This window comes from Bacillus rossius, chromosome 12 (assembly GCF_032445375.1).
Source record: "Bacillus rossius redtenbacheri isolate Brsri chromosome 12, Brsri_v3, whole genome shotgun sequence".
Classification (NCBI taxonomy): domain Eukaryota; kingdom Metazoa; phylum Arthropoda; class Insecta; order Phasmatodea; family Bacillidae; genus Bacillus; species Bacillus rossius.
In genome coordinates this window covers 13,797,073-13,824,312 of record NC_086339.1, presented here as the reverse complement: position 1 = coordinate 13,824,312, position 27,240 = coordinate 13,797,073, and the positions used below count along the sequence as shown (strand labels likewise).

General features: G+C 36.0%; 2 protein-coding genes across 2 annotated transcripts in view; both read left to right on the top strand.

Annotated features, from left to right (window-relative positions):
• LOC134537251 (acetyl-CoA acetyltransferase, cytosolic) overlaps positions 1–24,085 on the top strand; it is a 54,492-nt gene extending 30,407 nt beyond the window's left edge. The window contains exons 2-8 of the mRNA XM_063377520.1: positions 1,660–1,902; positions 5,150–5,262; positions 10,500–10,699; positions 12,015–12,244; positions 13,461–13,649; positions 14,703–14,865; positions 20,407–24,085. Of these exons, the coding sequence (XP_063233590.1) occupies positions 1,660–1,902; positions 5,150–5,262; positions 10,500–10,699; positions 12,015–12,244; positions 13,461–13,649; positions 14,703–14,865; positions 20,407–20,525 (1,257 nt within the window). The 3' untranslated portion in view covers positions 20,526–24,085. The remainder of the gene's footprint in view (positions 1–1,659; positions 1,903–5,149; positions 5,263–10,499; positions 10,700–12,014; positions 12,245–13,460; positions 13,650–14,702; positions 14,866–20,406) is intronic.
• LOC134537569 (zinc finger BED domain-containing protein 4-like) lies at positions 16,221–20,364 on the top strand. The gene is made up of 2 exons (XM_063378136.1): positions 16,221–18,721; positions 18,855–20,364. Exons 1-2 carry the CDS (start codon positions 17,102–17,104, stop codon positions 19,206–19,208), a joined length of 1,974 nt encoding a protein of 657 aa, XP_063234206.1. The 5' UTR covers positions 16,221–17,101; the 3' UTR covers positions 19,209–20,364.
• Positions 24,086–27,240: the final 3,155 nt, after the last annotated feature.

Below are 27,240 nucleotides of genomic sequence, written 5' to 3'. Positions count from 1 at the left end.
GTATGCTGTCGTGCTGTCACCACTGGTGGTTATTAACATAAAGGGAGGGGGTAGTAGTGGTTGACATGGTATGAATTATAAGTTATTTATCATATGTCACAGCTACAGAGTAAATACAATCACAAAACACAATCTAGTTGAACCTCTCATTGTGTAGACTTTCTGCCATCTGGCTCGTCCAGTCTGTTGCAGGGTGAACCATCTTCAATGCTGTCTACACGTTGCACCCATTTTTCAATTCCAACTGCTGCAAGCAATTTAACTGGAGTTCGCGATGTACCTGTTGTGTACAATATTGTAAGAAGTTGATTTTTTGCACGCAAAAGTGGCTTCATGTCCGGGGAAACAGCCCTAGAGGTGTCCTGCACCGACCTTTTATTCCCGACAGACCGATGTAAATTTTTGTCATTAAATCGTTGAATCGTATTCTCTTTTATAACCTAATGGTAAGTTACTCCAACTTAAATAATGCTACATCTTTTTATTGTTCTCATTATTAATTTAATAAAAATTTTAACGAATACATAAATTAGCAAAACCATTGTCATAACGAAAATTCTTGTTTGGCTTGAAAATTTCTCAAAGATTTTAGTTTCCAAATTTTCTGAGGGAGTGTCCCCAAACCATTCTCTTCTTTCGAGGCTGTTCCAGAAGAACCCACAGATTCCTTGGTAAGGCTCCCATCCAGAATATTATAGCGCTGCAAAAGTAAATGGATCAGGCCTTGCAAAATCTATGGCCAGCACTGTGGCGAAACTGTAAAACGTTGGACTAATCGGGAGAGCTAGGGTTCGATTCATGGTCAAGCCATCCGATTTAAGTTTTTACATGGTTTTCCCAAAATCACTTTGACTGGTAAATCCTAACAATCGGGGCCATCGAGAGAAACCACTGGCCCGGGGGCAAATAATTTTGTTTGTCCCCTTCTTATTATTTAATGTACAATTTTTAAAACCTTCAATTAAAAAAAATCTTAGGTATGTTATTAAAAACAATTAAATTTGTAATTTTGGTCAAAGGAAGTCAGGGAAAAATCATGGAAATATTATTACAAATTTCTGAGGATACCCTGGCATACAGCTTACTTTTTTTTTTAAACTGTAAACATTTTAGCTCTCTGTATACAGCATTTAATAGGAGTAATTTCATGAATGGAATGGAAATCGCATGGAACAGAAATGTGTAACCACAGTGCTGCCATCCAAGGCTGATGGCGCAAATCAAAGTTCATAAATCCAAAGGGAAACTTTATAGTATTAACTGTTCAATGAATTTGAACAAGATGGGCAGTATTTTAATAAAATTTATTGTCTAAAATGAGGTCCAAAGCCAGTTTTTAGGATTCAAGTCTTTTTTACTTTTATTGAAGCCATTTCAATATATAATTTAAATTTTCACTCTACAAATGTCCCCAAATTGCTCCAGCAGCAAATTCCAATGGCAGGAGCGGAAACTACCTACCTGTGATTGGCGTTCAGAAATGTATTTGAAAACACAATTTGTGTATATTTTTCACGCTCTGCATTATTTTAAAGAATTCTGTGTTCAATTTTGTGTCAGAGTTTCATATTATAAGTTTATTTCCAACGAGAGAACACATGAATGTGCTTGTTACGAAGGTTAGAAGTTTACACATCACTGGCAAGTACATACTGAAAGTCTCGCTCGCATTTTTTTCACTGTCTATTGGGAATAGGACTCTTGTCAACCTTCCTTAAATATGCCCCTGACATCATAAAACCCCCTGACTGTGTCTCAGGATTGCGCTCTTGGCTTGCAGGGTCGTGCTGTGGCACGCTGTCCAGCCTGAAGGCGCACACTCTGGGCAGTATCGTCATCAAAGAGGCCCTGGCGAGGGCCCGGGTGCAGCCGGAGGAGGTTTCCGAAGTCATCCTCGGACAGGTAGACTGGGTGGTCTAGTTGTTAATGAAGACCGTGACTTCACTGGAGATAATGGGAATATTTGGAGATTGCAGTATCTCTTCTTGCAGTAAAAAAAATATTGCTCACACTGTTTTATGTGTACTTTACCATTTTATGGTTAAACAAGCTAATGCTAGGCATGCATCGCAGTGTCTCATTCAATTTTTTTTTATTTGTTTGATGTAGGTACACATAAACAAACCATCTCCTTGTGTGTGTGTGTGTGTGTGTGTGTGTGTGTGTGTACGTACGTACATACATACATACATACATACCTATATACACCTCTCTACCTCTATCTCTCTATCTGTATTTAATTCATTTCAATTCTGTAATGCATGCACTCTAATACACCAAAAACACACAAAGTGCCACTAAAATATAGGAAATACATTTGTTGAAACGATTTGCATGCTACCTATTGTAAAGTGTTGTACTAATTCAGAAACCTTTGTGGTTATTCGCAAAAAACTCTCTTAAGTTTTATCATAATCGGATTAATGGTATAGGAACGCATACGGAACAAACATTCATTTTTACATGTATAGATTATTAGCCTTTATACAGCTGCATTTGGTTTTGCTATCCAATTGCTAACCAAACGACTTCAACTTCCGAACAGACATCCACTCCATAATAGATTAATGGTTTAGGAATGCATAAGGCACAAATAACAAACATACAATTTTCGAAATTGTAGTCCCTCCCCCTTCTTGTTATTTGTCACAAGCGATATTTAATTTTGAAAATTATAATGTTCTTAAATTTTCTAATGTTTGAGGATTAAAAAAAAAGTTGTGTTCAGGATTGAAATTTTGTTAAGAAAAAATAACTATCAGCTACCTCTTTTGAAACAAATAGTTTACTAATTATTATTTCCCTGCTTGCAAAATTTCTTTTTAAGTTTTTTAATAAGGGTTCTAGATAAGGAAAGAAATTTCACTCTTCAAGATTGTATTTTGCTGAAAAGTGAAAATATTTAATTTTGTAGATAAGAGCAGAGTTAAGTCTAGAGCTACTTTTTTCCCAGTGATAATGTGATTTATTTACCAGCCAAAAATAATAAAAGTTTGGCTAAGTTTTTGGCCACTGAATATGCAAAATTAGAGAGTATTCATCTTTTTTAAACATGTATTAGGTTATAAAATCATGAGCAGTGTTAGTGTACGGTTCTAACTTTTATAAGTGAAAATTTTTATCAAAGAATTTTACATTTTTAAGAAGCACTGAAGGGTCATCAGATAGCCTAGAAATGAGTTCTCAATTATTAAGGAAGGAAGGAGGTATTTCCTAACCCCCAGACCCCAACGAACAGTTATATCCAAAATATATCATGCCACTAATCCTGGCTACATCCATGCTTGTAGACCATTTATTTCTGAACAAATTGGTTTTAGTCTCTTGTCAATTAGGCAAGTAGGGGCTGAGATATTCCTGCTGTCTATAAACCCTTTAAGATGTAAAAACAGTTCCCATTCTGTAAAACAAACAGTCCTATGGCACATTCGAAAAGCAGCTGCAATAAATTAAAATAACAGTAGAGTCTCGATTAACTGAGTTTTTGCATTATCCGAGCCAACGTAAAGTGCCATTATCAACAAAGACTGTCCAGACATTTACCTTGAGGACCTAGAAAATTATTTATCTGTTGTCAGAAGCCTAAAGAAATCTCAAAAATGCCTTTATCTGGTTGGGCGAAACATGGAGTGGCATGAAAGAATCTACGCCGAAGAATAGCTGGAAAAAATATTCACCCCGAAATTTGACACCACTGGGTCAACCAGGGAGTTTAGGAAGCTAGGGAGTAGTTGTCTGGAATGGATGTTGGTCTTTTCCATTTTGGGACACACACATCAAGATGATGTAAATAAACTGTGGTTACAACCTTTGTATAATGATTTTTAAGAGAGAAAAAATGTATAGGAATCATAAAAATGTCAAGTTGGGTTTATGATTACACAAACGGGTTATCTAAAAACAGACTGGAATTATATTTGACACATAAGTTCAATATTATATTATGTATAGAGTATTTTTCTGGTATATCACAATGTACTAAATTGTTTTTCGTACTTGCAGTTTTATAGAAATGTCCCTAAAATGTTAGTTTGTGTAAATTAATAATTGCTGTTTCTTAAGTACTTCCTGTTTTCCTGTTGACTTTTCCCATGATTTTGCTCCGTTTTAAATTTTCTCAACTTATTTCTTAATACAATCATTCATTTCTATTTGTATTTTTCATTTCAACTAGATGATCCTGTAAAGGAGTATTTTACAATTATGACTGGCATCTCAAGAAACTTGGAACTGAGGAAGTTATTAAGAATACCTGGGAAATTAGCAGGATGAAAATTATTAAAAACAATTAACTATGTAAATAGAAAAGTACTTAAAATCACTATAATAAAATACTTCTTACCATGAAATAAGTCAAGAAGGAAAAGGATATGGTAGGACAACATTTAAGTTTCATTTCGTCCAACCTGAAAAATAAACTGGCACATACTCATAATTTTCTTCCAATATCGGACAATAAAAATTGAGCATTCTGCATTTAACTATGTTGTAGTCTGTAATGTTTTGCTCTCAAGAGGGGGGGTGTGGTCGTTCTCGTTTTACCCTAAAATGTTTATGTACACTGTGAATATTACACATACACACTCCCTAACTTCTTAACTCCAAGGGGCCAACTAAACATCAAACAATTTTATTATCCCATCCATGTCATAAGAGTTTTGGCTTATCCGAGGTTAATCGCGATTCTACTGTACGGAAATTTTTATATTCCAACATATTACGATAATGGTTGCAAAGATGGACAAGCGTCTTTTTAAGTAGCTCATGTTTAAGGCCTCTTGGTTTGGATTAACCCTAAAGGTCTCTGTGATATTGATGCATGTGTGTGCAGGATAGCCTACAGTTTACAGAGATGAAAGCCACAGCCACAACACAAACAGTTCCATTGTTTACAGAAGTAGAAGTTTGGTTAGGTTCGGTCACTGTAATAAATAATAGGTCTTTATTTTTTTTTCCTGGGGGTTTAACATAACTAAAATAAAATGTTGGTTTAGGTTAGTGTTATTCAAAATACTATGCGGCTATAAAATATATAAATCCTTGCGATAGGTTTTTTTTTTTTTTTAGCGATCTGCAAACTTCAGAGAACTTTGGAAAAGTTTGGGCGTAGCTTTAATCCCTGTGAACTGTAGACTTCTCGTGTGTGCAGGTGCTGACGGCCGGGCAGGGCCAGAACCCAGCAAGGCAGGCTGCCATAATGGCGGGCATCCCGTACACCATCCCTGCCTACCTCGTCAACATGCTGTGCGGCTCGGGACTCAAGTGAGTGTGGCACGGTGGCTCCGCCCCACGGCGGGACCACACACCCGAAGAGCTGGCCGAAACCTCGGAACAATTAACTTTTCATTCTGAGAGAATTCCATACTCTTGGTGTGGGGTACGGAGCAATGCCTGCGTTTAACTGCAAACTTGGAAGGGCCTTCATGAAGGGAGTACACGGCGTACAATAAAATGGAGAAGGTTACTGTTGGTTGTGGACTTAACTACCAGATGTGAAGCTTTATATTTTAGCTTAAAATGCCGGTAGGCCTCTGCGAATACTATTTTTATGATGCGAAGCGAATATCGAAGTGAATGTTCAAAATATTTTCTAAATCAAATTGAGTTGCGAATTAACCAAAACTTCCTTAATCGCATTGTTCACATTCATGGTTTTCTTTTTTTAAAAAAATACTTAGAACACATCTTCTGCTCCCTCCCTCATAGTGTACTAATGTAGTTTCTTTTCGGTGTTCCTTAGTTTACATATGTAATCCATGCTTGGTCGCGAGACTCGGCATAAACTAGCAGGTTGGTTTTAAGAAACATATGTCGAAGGAAATAGCTTAACTAAGGAAGCCTTAGTCTTTGAAATTGCTTGCAGTACTGAACCCCTCTTCTCCAAAAGCAATGTTTCCTTTCATGAAACAGTTTTGGAGCAAGCCTCTATTACAGCATGCTCTTAGGCTGATAAGACAAGTCTTTACAGCTATGGACACAAAAACTGTAGGAGCAAATGAGATGGTATTGCCTTAAAAAACAAATTGCATTCATTGTGAATATCTTTCATTCTTTCTACCTCCATTAAACTTTAATTGCAGAAAACTTTGCCCGTAATCAACTTCATGCGTCAGTTTCTGAGGAAATGCCTTTTAGGATTTAAAAAAAAAAAAAAAAAAAAAAAAAAAAATTATAACTGAAACATGAAGCATTTTTGTCTTGAGATTTATTCAGTGGCATCCTAAAACATGAATGTATTAACAAAAGAACCTATTTTACTGCATAAATACTGTTCTCCAAATTTAAAGTAGTCTTACAGTCAACCTGTTATAGAGTACAAGCATTCACCAGACAGTGGTTCAGTGAAATAAAAATTTCAATTTGCTTTTTGCTGATTATCTCAAAATGTGCTGGTATTCTGTTTTGGCCAATGTTTTGTATACTGGTGCTTAATACTTTTTTGGTAATAAATTAAAAAAAAAATTGTGGTGTATACATACACACCAATAAAGTTAATTTCAACATTAAAATTTGATATCTTGAAAAGAATAATTATATACAAGTTGTACTTTTCTGAAGAGTGAAAAAATTTGATTTTAAGATGGAGAAAAGATTTCAAGGTGTTGTGATGAGTATCAGTTTCACATCTGGTTTGAAACTTGATCAGCAAGACACCGGGTCAGGTTCCAGTTGGCCGGAAACTGGGTCGTTGCCGTTTCTGACTGACCTCCAGGTGGGGTTGAGAGGGGACCAGGTAGAAAGTGAGGGGATCATGGTACGGTTTGTTTCACGTGGGCCCAATTCAATCTATGTTTGTTGACAAATAAATGAGACATCTGTAATCATTGGATTGATTTGGCTTAAAGCCAGAGTTAGTATGTTTCAAGAACAATGTACAAAGGTAAAAAATCAGAAAAATTAAAATGTAGCATATTCCACAAACAAGTGCAAGTTTCTGACATTTTTATCAATTTTTTTTTCCTTTATCAGCTGAATATTGTTCCATCATTTGTGAGGAAAATACGTTCTGGTACATGTTTGGCTAGCATAGTTCTGTGGATAACACATTAAGCTTACTTAATTTTAAATTTAAATTTAATTTAACATTAAGCTTACTTAATTTTAAATAATATAAAAAAGTACATGGGTGTGTGGCAGCCACACACGATAGAAGTGAAAATTCACAAGATAGAGGTATGAAAATGTATAAGAGAAAGTGAAAGTGAACAAGTGTGAAAGTGTGTGAGTGAACGAGTGTTCAAGTTAACATGTGTGTGTGTGAGAAAGTATTCAAGTATGTAAGTGCACTCTAATGGAAACATGCTGAGCTCCTTCCACACTTTTAATTGCCTCCACTTAACCTAATGTCTGTAAAGAATTTTCATTTTAAACTTATGTTGAATGACAGTGTAATGCCTTGCATAAATGTAACAAAAAAGTGTACTTTGTTCCTTCGATAATATTTAATCGTATAATGTACTAAGTGTTCACACGTACTGCAATGCTTGTTAGATGGACATGCTCATATTTTATTATATTCTCACCAAAAAAATTATTGACTTTTGGCTTGTGCCCAGGAAGTATTTGTTTCAGTTGTAAATGTTTGTGGTGATAAAAATAGTTTTAACCTGGCCTAAACAAGGAGAAACTAATATGAAACTTTGATATGTGTGCAGTATGTGTGTTAGCATCGCTGTTTTCAGGCATTGTAGAACATCAGTGTCTGTGGTGTACAAGGTGGTTTAAGGGCCACTGTCTGTTGAGTGGTCAGATCAGTTGACCTCCTACCGAGGTGGGTCCGGGTTCAATTCCTGGTGGGTCGTTGGGGGGGGGGGGGGGGGGTGTTAAGGGTGGAACCCACCTTTTTTCTGAATGGTAAATGTGGCATAAGTTGCAGTGAGCCGGTGTTTTTTCTCAGGGGTGCTCCTGTTTGCCCCGTCCATTCACCAGATCAAAGCTCCACTCTGAACTCTCATCAACCCGCATCTTTTCTTTCTAATGACCCTGATGTTGATGAGAACGTTAAGCTGTATTCATTGTCATTGATTCGTACTATGTGGTTTGCTGGGACGCAGTGTCACCTGCGCACGGTCATAGTCGGGAGAGGCCAGGAGAGGTATTGTCCTCTCCCGTCTAAAAATCCTTTTCCCTCCTTCCTAGTATTCTGATTACAGTTATTATGCAAAATTGTCTTCCTTCTGCTCAAAATTTTTTTTAAAATTTAATTTAACAGTTACAATCGCCACACAGGACGATGTTTATGTATAAATTATTGCCACTTTTGACAAGACATGTTGCTAATCGTTAATTGCTTGTGTCATTTTCCGTCCTGAACATTTTTTCCCGCTAAACCACTAAACAATTTCCCCCTCCCCTGCTCTTTCCCATCCCTCCCACAGTGGTAAGGAGGTTGTCAGGGGAGTATTGGAGTTGCTGGTGCCGTGTGGTTTGTAGGGGAATTGTTTGTCTCGCTGCTGGTTGATTAAGATCTTACAGCCTAAGGCATCATAACTATGACATGTTATTGTCATGACAATCGTTTTATGACGGGTAGCAAAAAAAAGTGATTGCATTTCTCCTTATCTTAAGTGTTGCGTCTTACGTAGGGCATCTTAACTATGACGATACAACCTCAAATGATGTGCAGAAGTTTCTGATGCGTAAATTTTGTTGTCTCTTGGAAGCTTGTGCTCTAGATAGCATGGCAGCACACCAGACCGTTGATCGCAAATTGTAAAATACTGATTTTTTGAATTGTAATGATTTGTAATCATAATCATCGTAACATATCCAGTTTTGATATAGTGCAAATGCGTAAACATAAACAGTGCATAAATATTTAGTACTTTTCCTCGAACTACACAACATTTGTTTTAATGAAGCTGTTTTTAAATACTTGTCTACAAAAAAATGTCTATTTTCCTTTTCATATCGGATAAATTCTTAAACCGAAGTAGAGTATGTGTACATTTTCATATGTATTTATAATGAATAAGGAATTCACATCAGTATGCATTTAAAATTAATCCTTTTTCAAATATTTCAAATGCCACATCATAATGTTTTAAGGAAAATTTACATAGAAGCAGCTTCTGGGAAATAAGGCAAAATCAACTAAAGTGAAACATTTGGTTGGGTTAGCTATAGTAATTACATATAAATATTATTAATATTATAAATAATTTTAAATAATACTATATTGTATTATTAATATTTACCTATTAATGTATCTGACTTTAACCAACAAAATGTTTACTACTTAAATTATTAGCCATCATTAGCCTTATTTCCCAGAAGCCGGCTCTCTACCAAATTACCCTGTTGTGATCCTATCTTAAGTATGTGTATTATATTTCTTGTGAATGAGAGCATATTTCTTGTGAATCATTAACCAATCCTAATTAAATGTTTAGCCCATAAGTTCACCCAAGAATACTTAGTTATTCAGTATGTTTAGGTTTATTTTAGTTCCTTGTGATATGTTCAGACTATTAAATTACTGAGTCTGGGTATAGGGTTTTTCTTAACTGTAATTTAGATTTTGTAAATAATGGATTGTTTTCAAGCAGCCTTTCTGTTTAATTATGGAAGAAAATTCTAAAGATAGTTTCGTATGGTATACTGTTTTCATCTGATTTTTTGTAAGAATTATTTTGAAGACTCACCAAAATCTATAATTTTGGATGAAGGGAAAGGGAAAACAAGGGATAGTAATTCATAAACAATTTTTAATCATTTATGATGAATTAACCCACAGTGACAAAATTATTAGGATGTAAAGCATTTATGAGGATAAGTCAACAAGATGTAAATATTTTAATGCCCGATTATTCACTATTAGTGTATACTTTGTTTATAAATATGAATATTTATTCCTGTTGTACATTGTTATAAAATTACAGTTAAAATGCTATCTTAATTTAATGTATTTAAACATTTGTACAATAACCCGTGGCAATCACATTAACCTTGGAGCACAGACATCTGGTAATCATGTGACGATATTGGAATATTTTATAATTGTATTCATAAACATTTTTGCAGTAAATAACTTTTTAAATATTTACTACGATAGGACAAAGAGAAGATCCGTGATCTACCTCCTGGTTTCTGTGTGGTGGGTAGGAGGAGACACTCATGCTTGTATTCCAGGCAGGGTGTCCACAGTTAGTACTTTCGTACTAGATCTAGTACTTTTATAAGTTTTTTTAGTGGTCTAGTACATTTACGCTCAGATCTAGTACTTTTTTCCTTTATATAATAATATTACAGTAACTCCCAATATGTTTTATTATTAAGCGTAATTATTTTTAAAAACTATGGAATGTATGTGTGTGTCTCGTATGATATTTAAGTTGGAGCATTGCAATTTCGTTATAACTTCCTAAATTGTTAAAACCGTAACAAATTATAATTTAGTACTTTTTTTTCTTTTCCAAATCCAGTACTTTTTTTCTCGCCTGAGTTGGAACGAATTTTTTTTTTTTTCCCCCTTGTGGACACCCGTGCTTGTGTTCCAGGGCGGTGCAGCTGGGATGCCAGGCGATCAAGAGCCGGGAGTCGGAGGTGGTGGTGTGCGGAGGCCAGGAGTCCATGAGCCAGGCGCACCACTCGATGCACCTGCGCAGCGGCGTGAAGCTCGGAGACGCCCTCTTCACCGACACCATCACCGTGGACGGCCTCACCGACGCCTTCAACAACATCCACATGGGCGAGACCGGTGCGTGCTGGTGTGGTGATGGAGTTGGAGTGGATCAAACTCGATTCCGTGTCGACGTCCAGATGGTTATAGAGACTACGAGCGTTGCTGAGATGGGAATGGAACGTTGAACGGGTGGGAGAAACGTGAGCTCCGCATTTCCCACTTGCGAAAAATCTGGGTAAGACCGAGCCAAGGATATCCATGGTAACACAGTGATCCTGACGGGATTAATATTGATGGTTACTGAAGATATCATGTACAAAAAACTTTCAGTACACACCAGAGATGTGTAACATCCAACTTCGGTAATGAGCAAATTCATGTTTTCTCATGTTGCAAATACACTTATAATATGAAACTCAAATGCAAGATTCAATGTACAATTATTTAAAATAATGCATTTCTTGAGGCAAATCACACATAGTTTCCACACCTGCCGCTAAAATTTGTTGCCGTAGCAGCTACCTAGACTATCAAATCATTCAATTTGCAGACCAAAATTATAATCTATATGATGAAACGGCTCTGATAAAAGCCAAAAAGTCTAAATAAAATACTGCCCATCTTGTTAAAATGCATTAAACCATTAATGCTAGAAAGTTATACATTAAAAAGTGTCAGAAAATGTGTATTGACTGGATATTCTCAGTGCAACAAATTGAGTACAAGGGAAGTCGTATAGAGGTTATTAACTTATTTTGTCATGATGAACCAGCAGCCAAAGTTTGTCTGCAGAATTCGAACAGCCTGTATAAGCATCACATGTTATGTTTTGTGGCAAATTTTGTTACTGGATGCATGCTACACATTAACTGCTGTTTACATAAAAGGAGGTATGTATGATTAAAACATTTTGTTTGACCAATTGCATCATTTTCCCTCACTAAAAGTCAATTTTCTGTGTTTCCAAAGAAAATTTCTTTTATAATCTCATTTTTAAAATTGTTTCTTCATGAAAATCTTTAATTAGTTCTTAAAAAAATAAAATCTAGTCACGTTTGTATAGTGTCTACATAACTTTTCAGGTGCATTGAGTGGAGGTGGTATAGTTTGTCTAGAGCAGTTTGCAGTACAGAGAAGATGGCACCCACCATTGAAGGATTGATATGTACTACTTAACTTGTTAACATTAAAACTCTTATTTTATATGTGATCAATAATTATAAGTTTTTATATTTTTTTTCAATTGTACTGTTTGTTGACAGTGTCTTTTGACAGGATTATCACAGTTGTATACATCCTGAAAGATAAAATATTAATTCTAAACACCCACTATTACTTCACAGGAAGGAAAAAAAAAACGACAACAGAGCCTTGTGCTCGCTTGTTACAGCTGAGAACATAGCGAAGCAGTTCAACATCTCACGCGAGGAGCAGGACAGATACGCGCTCGAGTCCCAGGCCAGGACCAAGCGGGCGCAGGACGAGAGTCGCTTCGCGAAGGAGATGATCCCCGTCACGACGAAAGTGAGGAAGGAAACGGCAGTGGTGGACCGCGACGAGTTCCCACGGCCCAACTCCACTCTGGAAGACCTGGGCAAGCTGAGACCAGCCTTCCTCAAGGTGCTGTCATGTGACAGACTTTACTTTTCAACATTCTTTGTCAGCCGTCACCTTACGACTTTCATTTGACATCATTTTCTTTTGAGTGTCTTTTATGTTCAACATACTTTATCTGCATCATTTTTTTTTTGTTTAAAAAATCCTTGATCCAATGATCGTAGCTAAGCCTGTGTGAATATTATAATTTTCGAATACGAATAATAAACTTTTCTTATTCGATTCAACCTCGAATACTTACACTTCGAAATAACGAATATTAGTTTGCTTACGAATACCTTGTAAGTTTGTCATTTTCCAACATCCACTGTAAGTCATTTGTGTAATAAAATACTTTTTTTTTATGTTTAATGGAACTTCATTATCAAAAACATGAACAAAAAGCAATATTTTAAACATACAACAAATAGTCAAAGTTTTTTTTCCCCTTGCTGCTGTCTCGCTAAACAGTAACGTAAAAAAAAAACATATAAACAATTCAAAACACTGCATAGTTGTCATTTCAAACAACAAAACATTATTAGTATTCTTTTCATCACACACACCAGAAGCAGGAAAAAAAAATCAAATATCAACTACCATGGACTGCCAACACCACAAAACATGGACACTCCATTGAAATGGGCATTTAGAGAAGCAATTGTTGTAGTTTTAATGGCATATAAATCAATAGTAAAAAGTCACGCAAGTGGAAATGATTGTAAACACTGTTGAAAATATTTCTGTGCTTGTTGCGTAAAAGTAGTTAAGTCCAAAATCATAGTTTTGAGATAATCGCGATTGAAAATTATCAGGTTTCTTGAAGTCACTTTTTTTTAGCTTTATTAACTGCTTTACAACTCATTAATTTTTTAAAAAAAATAATGTCTTTATCTCCCTTATCAATTTTAAAACTAAATGATTCAATATCACTATGTATTAACCATTTGTGACTAAACCCCCTTTATGCAACAAACACAGATTTGTGACAGAACAACAATAATGCAAGGTGGTATAATAGTGTTAAAATCACTGTTGGTAATTATGGGGGGGGGGGGGGGGGATGTTATGTAAGACGTCACTTTAATACCCGCAATTTGTTTTGCGCTGCCCCTTAATTACTTCCTCCCCCCTTCTCTTCACTACAAGTAGTTTCTGTTAGTAAATGATTTCAATGTGTAGATGATGAATGGTAACAAGTGTCTCAAAGTTATGTCTGGTTGGCACCGGCTTGTTCTAGAACGGGGGGACGGTGACAGCGGGCAACGCGTCCGGCATAAACGACGGGGCGGCGGCCCTGGTGCTGATGACGGAGGGAGCGGCCCGCTCCAGGGGACTGGCGCCCCTCGCGAGGATAGTGTCCTCTGCGCAGGTGGGGGTCGACCCCACCATCATGGGCACCGGCCCCATCCCTGCAGTCACCGCAGCCGTGAGTAGCTCCCGTCCTTTCTCATTCACACATGGAGGTACATATTAGATAGTCAGAGGTGTAGCCAGGGGGGGGGGGGGGTTAGGGGTTCCAACCCCTCCCCCCCCCCTTAGCCCCAAATCTTTAATTAATTTCTTATTCATCACTCAAACAATTTTCATATTATAATTAATAAAATTTTTACCATTACAATATTTAAATCTAAGAAACAAAAACTGCTAAAATAACACTATTTTACACCTTAAAATCCAAATTTTCCCGGGGGAGGACCTCCGGACCACCCGCTTTAATACGGAGGGGGAGGGGGGCATGCTTCTTAACACACACACACACACACACACACACATACACAAATCCTGGCTACGCCACTGCAGATAGTTACGCCATGTCGTTGACTACGAAAGTATTCGTGTTTGCCGTGGAGATCTCTTTCATGATTTATTCCTTCTGTATGGTTTAAATTATTTTTGCTGGACACATGATTTCATCACGAACAAATTATAATAAAAATAGTAAAAGTAATATGATTACGTGAACTAGATATGTCTAACCAGAAGGCATAATCGGCATTACATTTCGTTAATACTATGAAAAGTTCATGCTGTTACTACTTATACTTTTTTTTTTTCATAGAAACACAAGGCTGTTTTGAGAGAAAGCTTGTTCTGTGATTCGGACAAACATAGTCTAGGCACGTAAATGTAATTCCCTCTTTTTTTACTTTCATTTTATGACTTAATTTAAGGTTTACCGTAATTTTTATACTTAAATAAAAAGCAATGTGAGTTGCACTTTGGATTTAAATGTGTAGAATTGAAATTGGCTGGAAGCATATTTATCTTGCTGTTTTGCAAATAGTTAGAACTTGAATGACATGACGATAATTTTTTGTTCATCGCGGTACCCTCCTCTCTCGAAACATGAATTGTTGGTTGGTTGTGAAGGGAGTTCGGAATTAATCAGGAGTACGCTTCAGCCCATGTTTGTTGGAGCCTTGTTGTAACATTTGCTCACTGGGCGTGTGTGTGTGTGTGTGTGTGTGCGTACCCACAGTTGCAGAGAGCCGGCTGGGACAAGGATGACGTAGACTTGTTCGAACTGAACGAGGCATTTGCGGCACAAGCCTTGGCCGTTGTCAGGGGACTGGGGGTGAACCCGGCCAAGGTCAACGTCAATGGAGGAGCGATATCTCTAGGTCACCCCATTGGTGCATCAGGTGTGTGATGGAAACTAACTTTTAGGGTTTACTTTATTCTGGAGGCTGCTAAGTAACTATAGTAAAACCATCTTTAAGAAAATTGCCTCCATAATAAGTTGAAAAAAATGTAGCACTTGCCCTATTACCCTAATACATACAATTGTACCCTTTTAATAAGTTTTTCCTGTTAAAAATCTGAATTTCTAAGTACCTTGAGAAACTTCGTAACAGGGATTTGTTGAATTTTAAATCATGATTGTTGTTGTAGGTTAAGTCATGGGTAAACCAAAAATGTGTTATTTTTTATAAATATTCTTCCTACTCTCACTTTTTTTTTTTTTTTCATTATTCTTCATGACCTTAATATTTTAACCATGACCAAAAATATTTATTATTTAGAATAAGCCTCACACCAAACTTTTAAAACAGAATATATTTCAAGTTACTGTTTAATTTATATTCAGGACTTTAGTAATTATTGAAAGTTGATGTAATGACAATTTTTGTAATGGTGTACTGTGGATGGGTCTTTGGTTCTTATTTCTGACACCACCAGAGTAAACACTAGGAAGAGGTCAGGACCGTAGTGGACGGATTTCAGATCTCTCGACCTTGAACTAGTCAGTTAAGGATTTGCTTTAGTCTGGGTAGTAGTAAGCTGTACTCAAAAACTAGCTCTAGGTGCCGACTTGCAAAACACACCTCATGTGGTGGAAGGCCAAGGCGACAAATTCAGAGCTGACGATGCGAACACACGCACGCACACTTGCACAACAAACTACCGTATAATAATTCAACTTTTAAGTTTCTTTAGAGTTGCAATATATTTTCCTTTAAGGTTTTTCTGTTTATCTAAAACATGTTGTAAGGTATGTTATCAAAGTGTAAAATTTTTCCCCCCAAAGTGAATAGTAGTGGTCTCTATGTATTATGAAGGTCTTAAACTGGTACATTTGTAACCATGAGCTTGTCAGATTATCGAACTTTAATATAGTTTTAACAGAAATACCAATCATAGAAACTATGAAATGTTAAATGCAACCCGCTAGAAAATAGGAAACACGGTACTGAAATGAAAACCGGCAGTGACGATAAACTCTGAGCGAACTAAAAATACAGGAGCGCAGTAATGCTACTCGGCAGCCAAAGACAACAGCTGGAACCCACCCGAAGAAAACCTGAGTGCGCGTGGCTTGATTGGTGTCGGAGTGCAGAAAATACTGAACCGTAGAACCGCTGTACCAAAGACCTTTCACTGTTTTTGTCTAACTTGATGTAAGCTTTTGGACATACGCCATTGCTAAGCACTTTTTCTGTAGAAGAAAACTAAAAAATACCCAACAGACAAAAACACAAATAAGGCAAAAAATTGCTGTTGTCAACAGGATATAAACTAGGGATGGGAAAGTCGATCCGTCGATTCTTCGATACCCCGATTTTTTGATACATAATCGATAATCGAGGATCGGCGAAAATCACCGATTATTAAAATTCTGCAGGATGTAGACGTAAAGTGCTGCCTAGCAGCGGTTCATCGCTGTCGTTGCAGTAATTTTAGTCAGTTTTACAACTAAATAAATAACCATAAACGATATAATAAATAATAAATGAAATATAACATAGCTTACCACAGCTCAGTTGCCACAATCCCGTAAGCGGGAACGGAGGTTGGCGATTTCGTACTGTGCATTTAGGGTTATTTATTTATTAACGCAGTGTTATCGTATAAAGAAATTGTAGCCCAACTTTTACTTGCTGAATACACCCACATTGGTAGCCATGTGCACAAAATTTCAAGATTCTACTGAGAAGTGTGCCACGTTTTCTACGTTTCTAGTATATTTATTCACTTGCGTTGTTGCATATTTATTTTCGTCAATGATTTTTTTTGTTAACCAGCATTTGTCTATACATGAACTTTCACAGGTTTGCCAACTTCCGGTACAGATCTTATTCTCAATTACTTAACGATAAAATGCAAGAATAATGTGGCCATAGCCCGTAACATTTTACGAGTTACGTATTTTCCGTAATTTATTTAATAACAGTAAACATTAAATCACCAGTTAATTACGCAACTTAAACATAAAATTTCAATGGATGTTTTTGAAACACGTTTTCATTCCAGTAAGTTACCAGTACGGCAACTGTAGAAATTTTCTTACATGCTTTTGTTTCCAGTGATGCTTCTTTGTTTGAATGTTGGGTAATGTTAGCGCAATACGAATAGTAAAATAACATTTTTATTTACGTGATGTCTAGTGAAGTGTGGAAATACTTTGTCATCGACCGACAAAATTCTGGCTACGCAATATGTCAAATCTGTAAATGTACAATCTCACGTGGCGGTAAATCTAAAACTACAACAAACATGAAAAAACATCTCGAAAACAAGCATGGGAGTTACGTTCATGAGACGAAGAAACAAAGGCTACATTCATCGGAATTGAGCGAGATTGAAGAAAATGAAATAGATGATAGTTCAGCACAAAATTGTTCTTCAGAGACAACCTTGCCATTGTCATCAAATTCAGATGTTAGGCCTACTGCTACTGATTCATCGAGAGGCAGCGGTTCAGTGTCCCCGAGGCATGCTGAGAAAGTTGGCCAAACGAATATTTCATCAAGAACACCAAACCAGTATAGGCTAACTCCTAAAAGTCAATACCAGCCTACATTACAATCATTTATTGATAAAACTGCACAATTCAAGTCCACTGATCCTCGTGCAAAATCAATAACTCAGCACATAGGTAGAATGATGTGCTTAGACAATCGTCCTTTTAGCATGGTTGAAGACAGAGGATTCACAGAATTTGTCAAATTCCTTGAGCCTAGGTATGTTTTGCCCAGCAGAAAACATTTTTCAAATACTGTTGTACCACACATGTACCAAGAATGTAGGGAAAATGTGAACAAAAAGTTGGACGAAGCTGAACATGTGAGTCTTACAACAGATATGTGGACTTCAACAGCCAATGACGATTATCTTGGTCTAACTGTGCATTTTGTTGATTCCAATTTTGTCTTGCAACACCTCAACATTGGGGTTATTCCCTTTCCTGAATTATCTCACACAGGGAACAATTTGTGCAATTTTATCACAGAAACACTTGAAGAATGGAAGCTGCAATCTAAAGTTGTTGCCATTGTAAGAGACAATGCCAGGAACATAACTGCTGGCCTAGAATCATCCGAATATGAACATCTGCCATGCCTAGCACATACCCTGCAGCTTGTTGTAAAGGAAGGGCTACTGAACAACAAGAATGTAAATAATCTGATTGCCAACGGTCGTCGCATAGTTGGCCATTTCAAACATTCTTGTAAGGCGACAAAAGAGTTAAAGAAGGCTCAAGCCATGCTGAAAATGAAAAAACATAAACTTATCCAGGATGAACCAACGCGTTGGAATTCATCTCTCCATATGCTACAGCGCTTACTTGAGCAAAAACAGTCTGTTTCTTTAGCATCAGCAACTCTGCAGTTACCTGTGACTTTTTCATCAGCAGAATGGAACCTGATGACAAATGTAGTAAACCTTTTAAGTATTTTCAACCATGCAACATTGGCTGTAAGTACTCAGTGTGTGACAGCCTCAGAAGTCATACCTATAATCAACAGTTCTACTGAAGAGCTAAGGAAACCAGCACCTACTGGATCAGGTGTACAGGGCATCAAAAATGATATGCTTGCTGCCATAACTTTGAAGTATTCTGATGTTGAAGAGAATATGTTGTACGCAGTTGCAACATTACTGGACCCACGATTTAAACACCATGTTTTTGTGCAGGACGGTAATGTCACAAAAGCGAAAGTTTTTTTGATTGAAGAAGCAAGAAAAACTATCTGTTTGAAACAACCTGAAACTGAGGTAAGTTAGGTGCTAATTTCCTTGTAATTCATTAAGTGTATTCTTATTTGTCTACTTCTGCTGTTTTATGTTGACACATTTGTTTGTTCATTTTTAATTTTTAATTTTGAAAATTTTGTTGCTTTTCTCTCAGTCTGTGCCGCAAACATCCAGCCAAGCAATGGAAAGCCATGGTATGTGGACATTTTACTCAAACATAATGAAGACTGCCCCAAGTGTAAGCCACATCGCATCAGTTGAAGATGAGATTAATGTTTACTTGGAAGAACCTATTCAAAATTCAAGTACCAACGTTTTCCAGTATTGGAAAGAAAATACCAAGTACCCATGTTTAAAAAAACTGTCAAAGAAATTTCTTTGCATTCCACCTTCAACTGTACATTCCGAGCGATTATTCAGCACTGCAGGACTGATTGTTGATCAGAAACGGAACCGTTTAGATCCTGAACGAGTCAAAATGTTGGTTTTTTTAAATAAGAATTTGTGATCTAATAAGAATTTAGGATCTAATAAGACTTTGTGATCTAATAAGATGCTTTGCCAGTTTTCATTTATTATTTTAAGAACTTTCAATTTTATTTTGTCAAAAGTGTTGTTTTTATGATATTTCACTATGTTGTCATTTATTTCAAAGGTATAAAGATTGAATTTGGTAGTTTCTGGTTTTTTACAATATTTTTAATAATCACAACTTTTTGTGGCTATTTAAAGTTTGATTGATAAATGTTAATGATTGTACATTTAGTAATTAATATACTATTTATTAAATTGTATTCCAATGAAATTGTTAGTATTTTGATGACTTTACGACAATTCACTTTTTATTAGTACTACTGACCTATTACTAAATTACGTATTCTCTTTTCAAAATTACATATTCAACTGGATTAAACATAATCCACATAAAAAATAATGCTTGCCCTACACATTACACATTACAGAATAGTAATTTCAATTTCTTTATTTCAAGTAATGTAAAGTTTTGTTTTATGTGTTAAATTTAATAGTATTTATTTATTATTTTGAAAAATGCTTTTTTAGTGTATTCAATAAGTATGTTTACTGATTCCATTGTAACTTATACTTCAATCCCGAAAATGAGAATCTATAACTTAACCTAATTGATTGGAATCGATAATCGATAAGAATCGATGATCGCAACAAGACTCGATAATCGGTATCGAATCGAAAATTTTGAAAATTTCCCATCCCTAATATAAACACCACATAATATTCCATGACAGGAATATGTTCAACAAACAAAGAAAAACAAAGAAAAATGGACTAAGAGAACAAAAAAAAACCACAAATGATGACAGCACAAAAATATTGAACCCAAAAAAATTCAGCACAACAGTTAAAACGAGACAAAAACACGACAAAACGAAAAGACGAAACAAACACAATAGTTTTCCAAAAACAGAAGAGAACGTTTTTGTCTTTTGGGTATTTTTTAGTTTTCTTCTACAGAAAAAGTGCTCAGCAATGGCGTATGTCCAAAAGCTTACATCAAGCCATGCACTCCCATTGCACAAATCTTTCAAAGATAATGTATTTGTCTACTTATTTGCCAGCATGTTGTTGACTTACCTTGACAGTGGCCTGCATTATGATTTAATCCAAGTAAACAGTAGATTTACTAGATATCAGCACGGTTTGAGACTGGACGGTGTGACTGTCGCCAGGCGCTCGCATCCTGGTGACGCTACTGTACGCTCTGGAGCGGACGGGCGGCCGCAAGGGCGTGGCGTCCCTCTGCGTGGGCGGCGGCATGGGCATTGCCCTCTGCGTGGAGCGTGTCTGAGCGTGCGCACGCGAGTCTCGAGGCACAGCTCAGAGCACGCTGCGCCGTCTTCCCTTGTGGACGCTCAACCCTGGCCGGAATGCTAGGGAAGCTCTGTTCTCTTCTGTCATATCCGTTGGCCATAAAGGAAGGTTTCTACACCACATAGTCAGGCAGAGAAAAGCTAAAGTTAATGGGATCTCAAGGATTATAGCAGACTTTGAACCACTTACGTACTGACTCAGCACTCATAAATTAGTAATAGTAATCATTCTGGTTTTGTGGCGGCTTGGGATTGAATCTTTCATCCTTCACCGAAACAAATGCTTGAACGATCAAGGCTTAAACAATAATTTTTTCCTTTTGTGAATTAATTTTAATAAATTTTGCTGTGAATTTTATCTCTTTTAGCAAGCAAATATTCAAAAAATTAAATAATTTTTTTCAATTAAAATTTTGATTTTATGAATATAACATATTAAAAATGAAAAATAATAATAATAATAATAATAATAATAATAATAATAATAATTCTACTTGTTTGACCATAAGCTCTGTCCCTTCAAATGCACAACTCCTTACTTGCCAAACAAAAAAAAATTTTTTTAACAGTTGTGCAACATAGATTTCCCTGTTTTTCATGTTTATTTTCTTTAAAGTATACAATATAAAATATCAGTTGTATGTATTGGTTCTGCCCTGTGCCTCAAAACTTCTTTGCCTTAGAAACAGTACTTACTATGCACAATTTCTCTCTTATGTTTGGTAGAACAGTATTTTTTCTCAGTGTATGTATTTTTATAAATTTATGTTTGGTGTAAGTTTTTGTATAATTGTCAATTTATAAATAACAGCATTCCTTTTTTGTGTTTAGCATTGTTACTGCTTGTGCATTGGTGTGTTTAGGCTTGGTACGTGTATATGTATTGCTTACCAAAATATGTTTTATGTACCATAGTTAGAAGTTTATCATTCCAGTATTATTTTCATGAAATATGTCTATTTATATACCAAAAGACTAAGCATGCCTGATAATATAAACATATCAGGTATAGGTGGGTGGACTGATAACAAAAAGAATTGATTATGAACTGCAGTTACAGATTATTTACCTAATCAGAAGCCACCATTGGTTGCGGGAAGTGAAATGAGATTTGTCTGGGGGGAAGGGGTTTTGGAGGTTCTCACCCAAGAACATTTTAGATCTTGTTTGTGAAAATGTGGCCATTTCGTGTAAATCATGTTCATAAAATAATCATATTGTATCGGTATTAATTGGACAAATTTATTTAAAGCATAGTTAATGGGAGCTTAGAACTAAAATTATTCACAACAATAAAAAGAGTGTTCTTAATGTGATGACCAAAACAGAGTTTTGTCTTACCAAATGTAGGAAACATAATTCATGTCTTAAAAAAAGTGTTTGGTAAACATTAAATATTAAAATTTTAACAAATATAAAACTTAGAAAGCATCTGGAAAACATAAAAAGGTAAACTTTCAATTCAAGATGTTAATTTGGACATATGCCTTTGCTGGTTACACTGACATTCAAATGTAAACTTTAAAGATATAATGAAAAGAAAAATGAAGATGAAAATTACAAAAACGATGATAATGCAAATACACAAAACTTTCCATGGAAGGAACTAGTCACAATATTGTTACAGCACAGACTGACAGTGGGCTAAAACGATGAGACAGTAGCAACAAGAACAGTAATTAAAGACAGAAACGACCTTGGACAATACAGTGACAAACAGACAAACCCAACAATGATACTAAACTGCATGGGCGTCGCAACCGGGGGGGACACGTCCCCCCCAATAATAAAAGTCTTCAATTTCGTCCCCTCCAATAATATATTTAGTTTCTTAGTTATATTAAAAATATAATTTTTGTGATATAACCCATATGTTGCGCATGGTGCATTTAGTCCAATCATAGTAATGTGAGCACTGTTTTTTTACAAATTTGTTCTCTGAAAATATTTTTTATAAAAAATTAATTATATATTGCAACCCACTATAATTAGAATATTTAGGAAAGAAAAATGTCTAAAAACTACCTTTTGGCACCTTCAAACCCCAAATTTTCCCGGGGGAGGGCCCGTGGACCCCCCGCTTTTTTTCCAGGGGATGGATATTCCTCAACAACTAAATGAATTGCAGTCCCCCCCAAAAAATATATCCTTGCGACGCCCATGCTAAACTGATAATGTTGACAACACAATGACAAATCAGAGACGCACAGGTGAACCCAGCAGTGTGACAAAACAGAAAACAGATATTCTAGACACCACACTACAGCACAGATGAACACAGCTGGCTTCCTAAGACAATAGTTTCGACGTTTTGGGAATTGAGATCTGTTTCCGTCCTCTGGCACAAACAGAAGGCAGCTAGGTAATCTCAGACTTCAAAATTTCAGGAAGGGAGTACAGGGAAATCTCATTACATTTCTAAAAAAAAAAAGTACAATATTGGTACCTAATATTGAAAGAATATACTTTGCACTGAAATGTTACTAAATATTGTACATCTTGCAGGTATCTGAAAATATCCTGTTTCAAAGTGGAAAGTCCTTCAAACTTTTTAAGGTGCTTTGTAATGAGGTAGCACTGTAGATTTTTTCTTTCTCATTAGAGCTATTATCAAAGAGAAGGTCCTGAATGTAAGATTTAGTTTCATTTCAATTTCTCCATTCCAGAATTGTAAATGGCTATCTGATTTCTTATGTTGTTAAAATAAATATTAGTGTAATAGTTTGATACAGTGTATTTTTAATTACCAATCAGAATATAATTTAACTTTCACATTTATTATACTTGCTTCAATGTTGATCATATAATATTATATGATTAAGATATATTATAGTTTTTATGGGCTTTAAATATTTAAAAAAGATTTTTAGTTTTTTTTTTCTTTTCTTGAATAGAATATTAAATTATTGACTGGTTCAAAGAAATTTTATGTTCAAATAAAGGAATAGAAGTTAACTCCTACTTAAATAATATCTATTCTACTTTTTCATGGTTAAGTATTATGTTACTGTCTATTTCTTCATTATTTTTGTATTTTATAAGATAAGCTCAATAAAATGTCAGTATGAAGTTGTCTAACCATCAGATTTGTTTATGATATGAAAATATTTTTATAAGTACTAAAAGTATTACTACTGCATGTTATTTTTTGTGTAGTTTTTAACTTATTAAATTTTTGAAAACCAATATAAATGTGTCCATTCTTTAATGTTAGGTGTGTGAGCTATATTATATGAAAGATGGGGAATAATAATTATATTTGTATTTGTATAGGTAATTTTGTATGCAAGATTTGTCAGAAAAAGTTTTTCATTATCATGTGGATCAGCATCAATATGAGATGTTGCCAAAATTTTGATTGGCTTCAATCTAATGAAAACTCACCAGTTTAAACTTTACACTGTTGATGGCAATGCAAGAAACCCCTCTTGCCCTCTCTCATTAATAATCTTATTTTTAATTTAATTAAACAAATTGAATGTAGTAATACCAAAAGTGTATATTTTATGTTGTCTATTAAAATTTATTTGACAAGCTATTTATAATATTTTGTGTATGTATACTAACCACAGATATAAGAAGTAACCAGATAGAGTTCATGGCTGTGAATGTGTAACCAAACAAACTTTGACGTGGAATGTACCAATATGGCGGCCGTATTTACATTCTGCCGAGCCACGCCCACATTGAGAACCAAAACATTGCATTGGTGCTACGTGTTTTGATACGCAACAACATGGTTTTGAATTACTAGAATATAATTTTATTCATAACTGTTAAACATATATTTAAAAAATACACTACACCACGCATGCACTTAAAAATAGGTGTAGGACTCAGGTAGGACTAAACAAGGTTACAAGAAGTGGCACAAGTACCCATGCAAACTGTTGATATTTTCTAAGTTATCTAAGATGGGTTAATTTGTGGTTGGAAAGATCGCCACAGCCAATGAGGCAGAAATATAAACAAGTTTTACAATCTGAAAAAATTAACACAGTAGCTTGGTCCTACATAAAAATATGTTTATCTGCTTGTTTGGTCATTAGGTTGCCATCAGATACTGTACAATAGGCATAACCATTCACACATTCTGAACATATTCATATTTATTTAGTGTTCAGTGTAGTATTACGAGTGCATGCCAATTTAAATTTAACTAATATAACCTAAAAGTAGAAATAACTCACTGGTGATACTTTAACAAGCACATAAACAGAAAAAACAGGCTTCAAACAATACATAGATCAGTAACTAATAATAATTTAATCTATAAATACCTGTGAAAAGTGATTTTACTAATACTTTCTTTCTCCAGTTGAAAATTAAATTTTCGTCCAGTTCGGTTACTACAGCCGAATGCTACACAAGTCATTTTTGTTAATCCCACATCTAGTAACATGAAATAATAAAGGTAGCGGATCATGTACACTTTTTTATATCAATACTATATTCATGAAATGTTAGTTTTAATCCATTAAATACACATTTACACCAATTTTGAAGTTCAACACCACCACCTGCCCAATGCAATCTTATGTGTGTTGTATGTTTTTCGGAAAGTGGAATCTACCAATATGGCGGCCGGACAGTTCCAGCTGATTCTCCCTCCCCCCCCCCCCCCTTCCTGGCGTCATACCCCTCATCCATTGCACGACCTTGTGCTACCCCCGTGATACTAATGTGTCATAAAGAACTATTGTTTTATGTAGAACAGCATTAGAATTATTTAATGGCTGATTGAATGTTAATGAAAGTCTAAAAAAGAATCCAATAACTATTAATGCCTTACTCGATTGACAATAATATTGTAAAGTTGAAAGTGTAATAAGTTCACATTCGTATATATTTTTTTTAAGTGAAACTTCTTTGCTTGAGGGGGCTACATAGTTCTAGCATTATGAAAATTCCAATTGTGTGAGGGGATTAGTTAGGTAGGTATGTGGTGGGGGAACCGGTAGAGTAGAAGATGGCAGGGGAGAGGTAGAAATGATACTGCAACATATTTGCACACTTGCATACTTGCATATTACCACACACTTCCAGACTTGCATATTTGTACAATAACATTATTATTTAGCACTTGCATACTTTGTTTTTTTATATGTAAGTATGTGTGTGTGTGTGTATGTGTGTGTATGTATGTGTATATATATATATGTATATATATATGTATATGTATATATATATATATAGAGAGAGAGCGAGAGAGAGAGAGAGAGAGAGAGAGAGAGAGGTGATGGAGCTTGATGACACGGACAGGTGAGGAGGCCCTTGCCACAGCACAAGAACCTTGTTTCCACTGGCGTGTCCTGCATTTATGAACTTCGGGACGCGCCCGGGAAAGTTGCTTCCGCTGTCATTTCCCTGTGCGGCGTGCGGCTGTCAGGCACGGGGGGCATTCCAGCACTGCCCCCAGGATTTCTGCTGACCATGCGTCGCCTTCCGTGGCCCGCGCGTGCGAAGTTCATAATAGAGGTGTCTACTTTGCCTCACAACAATGTGAGGTTTTTTTTAAAAAAAAAAGGAAAGAAAAAACAGGAACCAAATGAAGCACTAAAGCCCGCTGCACACGGTACAATATTCCTTACAATAGTGTAAGCTAGGAGTCGTACTGGCTCTACTACTAGTTTCTTCACTCGAATTCAAACTGGATACTAGTAGCTGTTCGAGCTGGGCTACTGGTTTTGCGTAATAGACTGCGTCCTATTTTCGTTGCTTGGTGTGTTCCAATATTTAAGGAGTGGCCAATCAGAACTCGCGAAAACAGCATGAGGGGTTGTTTACACTTTTAAGCGCGCATGTCGTGATAAACATGGACGGAAAGAAGTGGAATAGTGACTAACTCCTCGTTTTAATAAATGCATACAAAGAAGAGCCTTGTTTGTATGCAGTAAAAAAATGTGAATCATCATAATAAAAATTTGTTGTGAAGAATATTCTCGTAACAAAACTAGTAAGGCAGCTAGAATCGTGTGCAGCAGAAACTTGTAGCGCACCTAGTGTTTCAGCATGTTGCCTACACAGTACAGATACCAGTAAGCATTCTAGTAAGCAAACTAGTAGAAAATATTGTACCGTGTGCGGTACAGCTACCCAGTGGAGACTCGCGAGAGGTCAGCAGCCAATGAACAAGTTACATTTGGCTGGGTGTTCATGGGTACTGTTCAGTCCGTTCTGCAGGTCCTTGAACCTGTGAATTTTCTATTTGATGGATTATTGTAATCAGATGCAACATTTGAGATGGACTGCAGAAAAATCAAGCCGCAATTGATGCATGGCCAGATGTTAAGTTTGACCGGGAGAAAGTGGAAGAACTGGAGTGACAGCAAAAATGTGTGGCTGGGTACGAACAAACGGTCGGCGAGAAGCAAAACTTGTACCTCATGGATGAGAAAAATTGGAGGCTTTTGTTTTCTTGGAATTTCGTTAATAAGGGCTGGTATAGTTGGTAACGTTTAATTCAAGGGATTTTAAATGTTGTGGCCAAGCAAAGCATTTTTATTCCTAACAGGTGACTTGATGACTTAATTTATTAGCACCGAGTCAGCACCGGAACACCCTGTTTTTACGAAGCGTTGCAGGAGTTTGTGCAGAATTTAATTTAATTTTTTTTTTTTTTTTTTTGTGGAAATAAGGTTCTGATAGTTTTTTAGGATTATTTTTGGGGAGGGGGGGGGCGGAGAATACAGC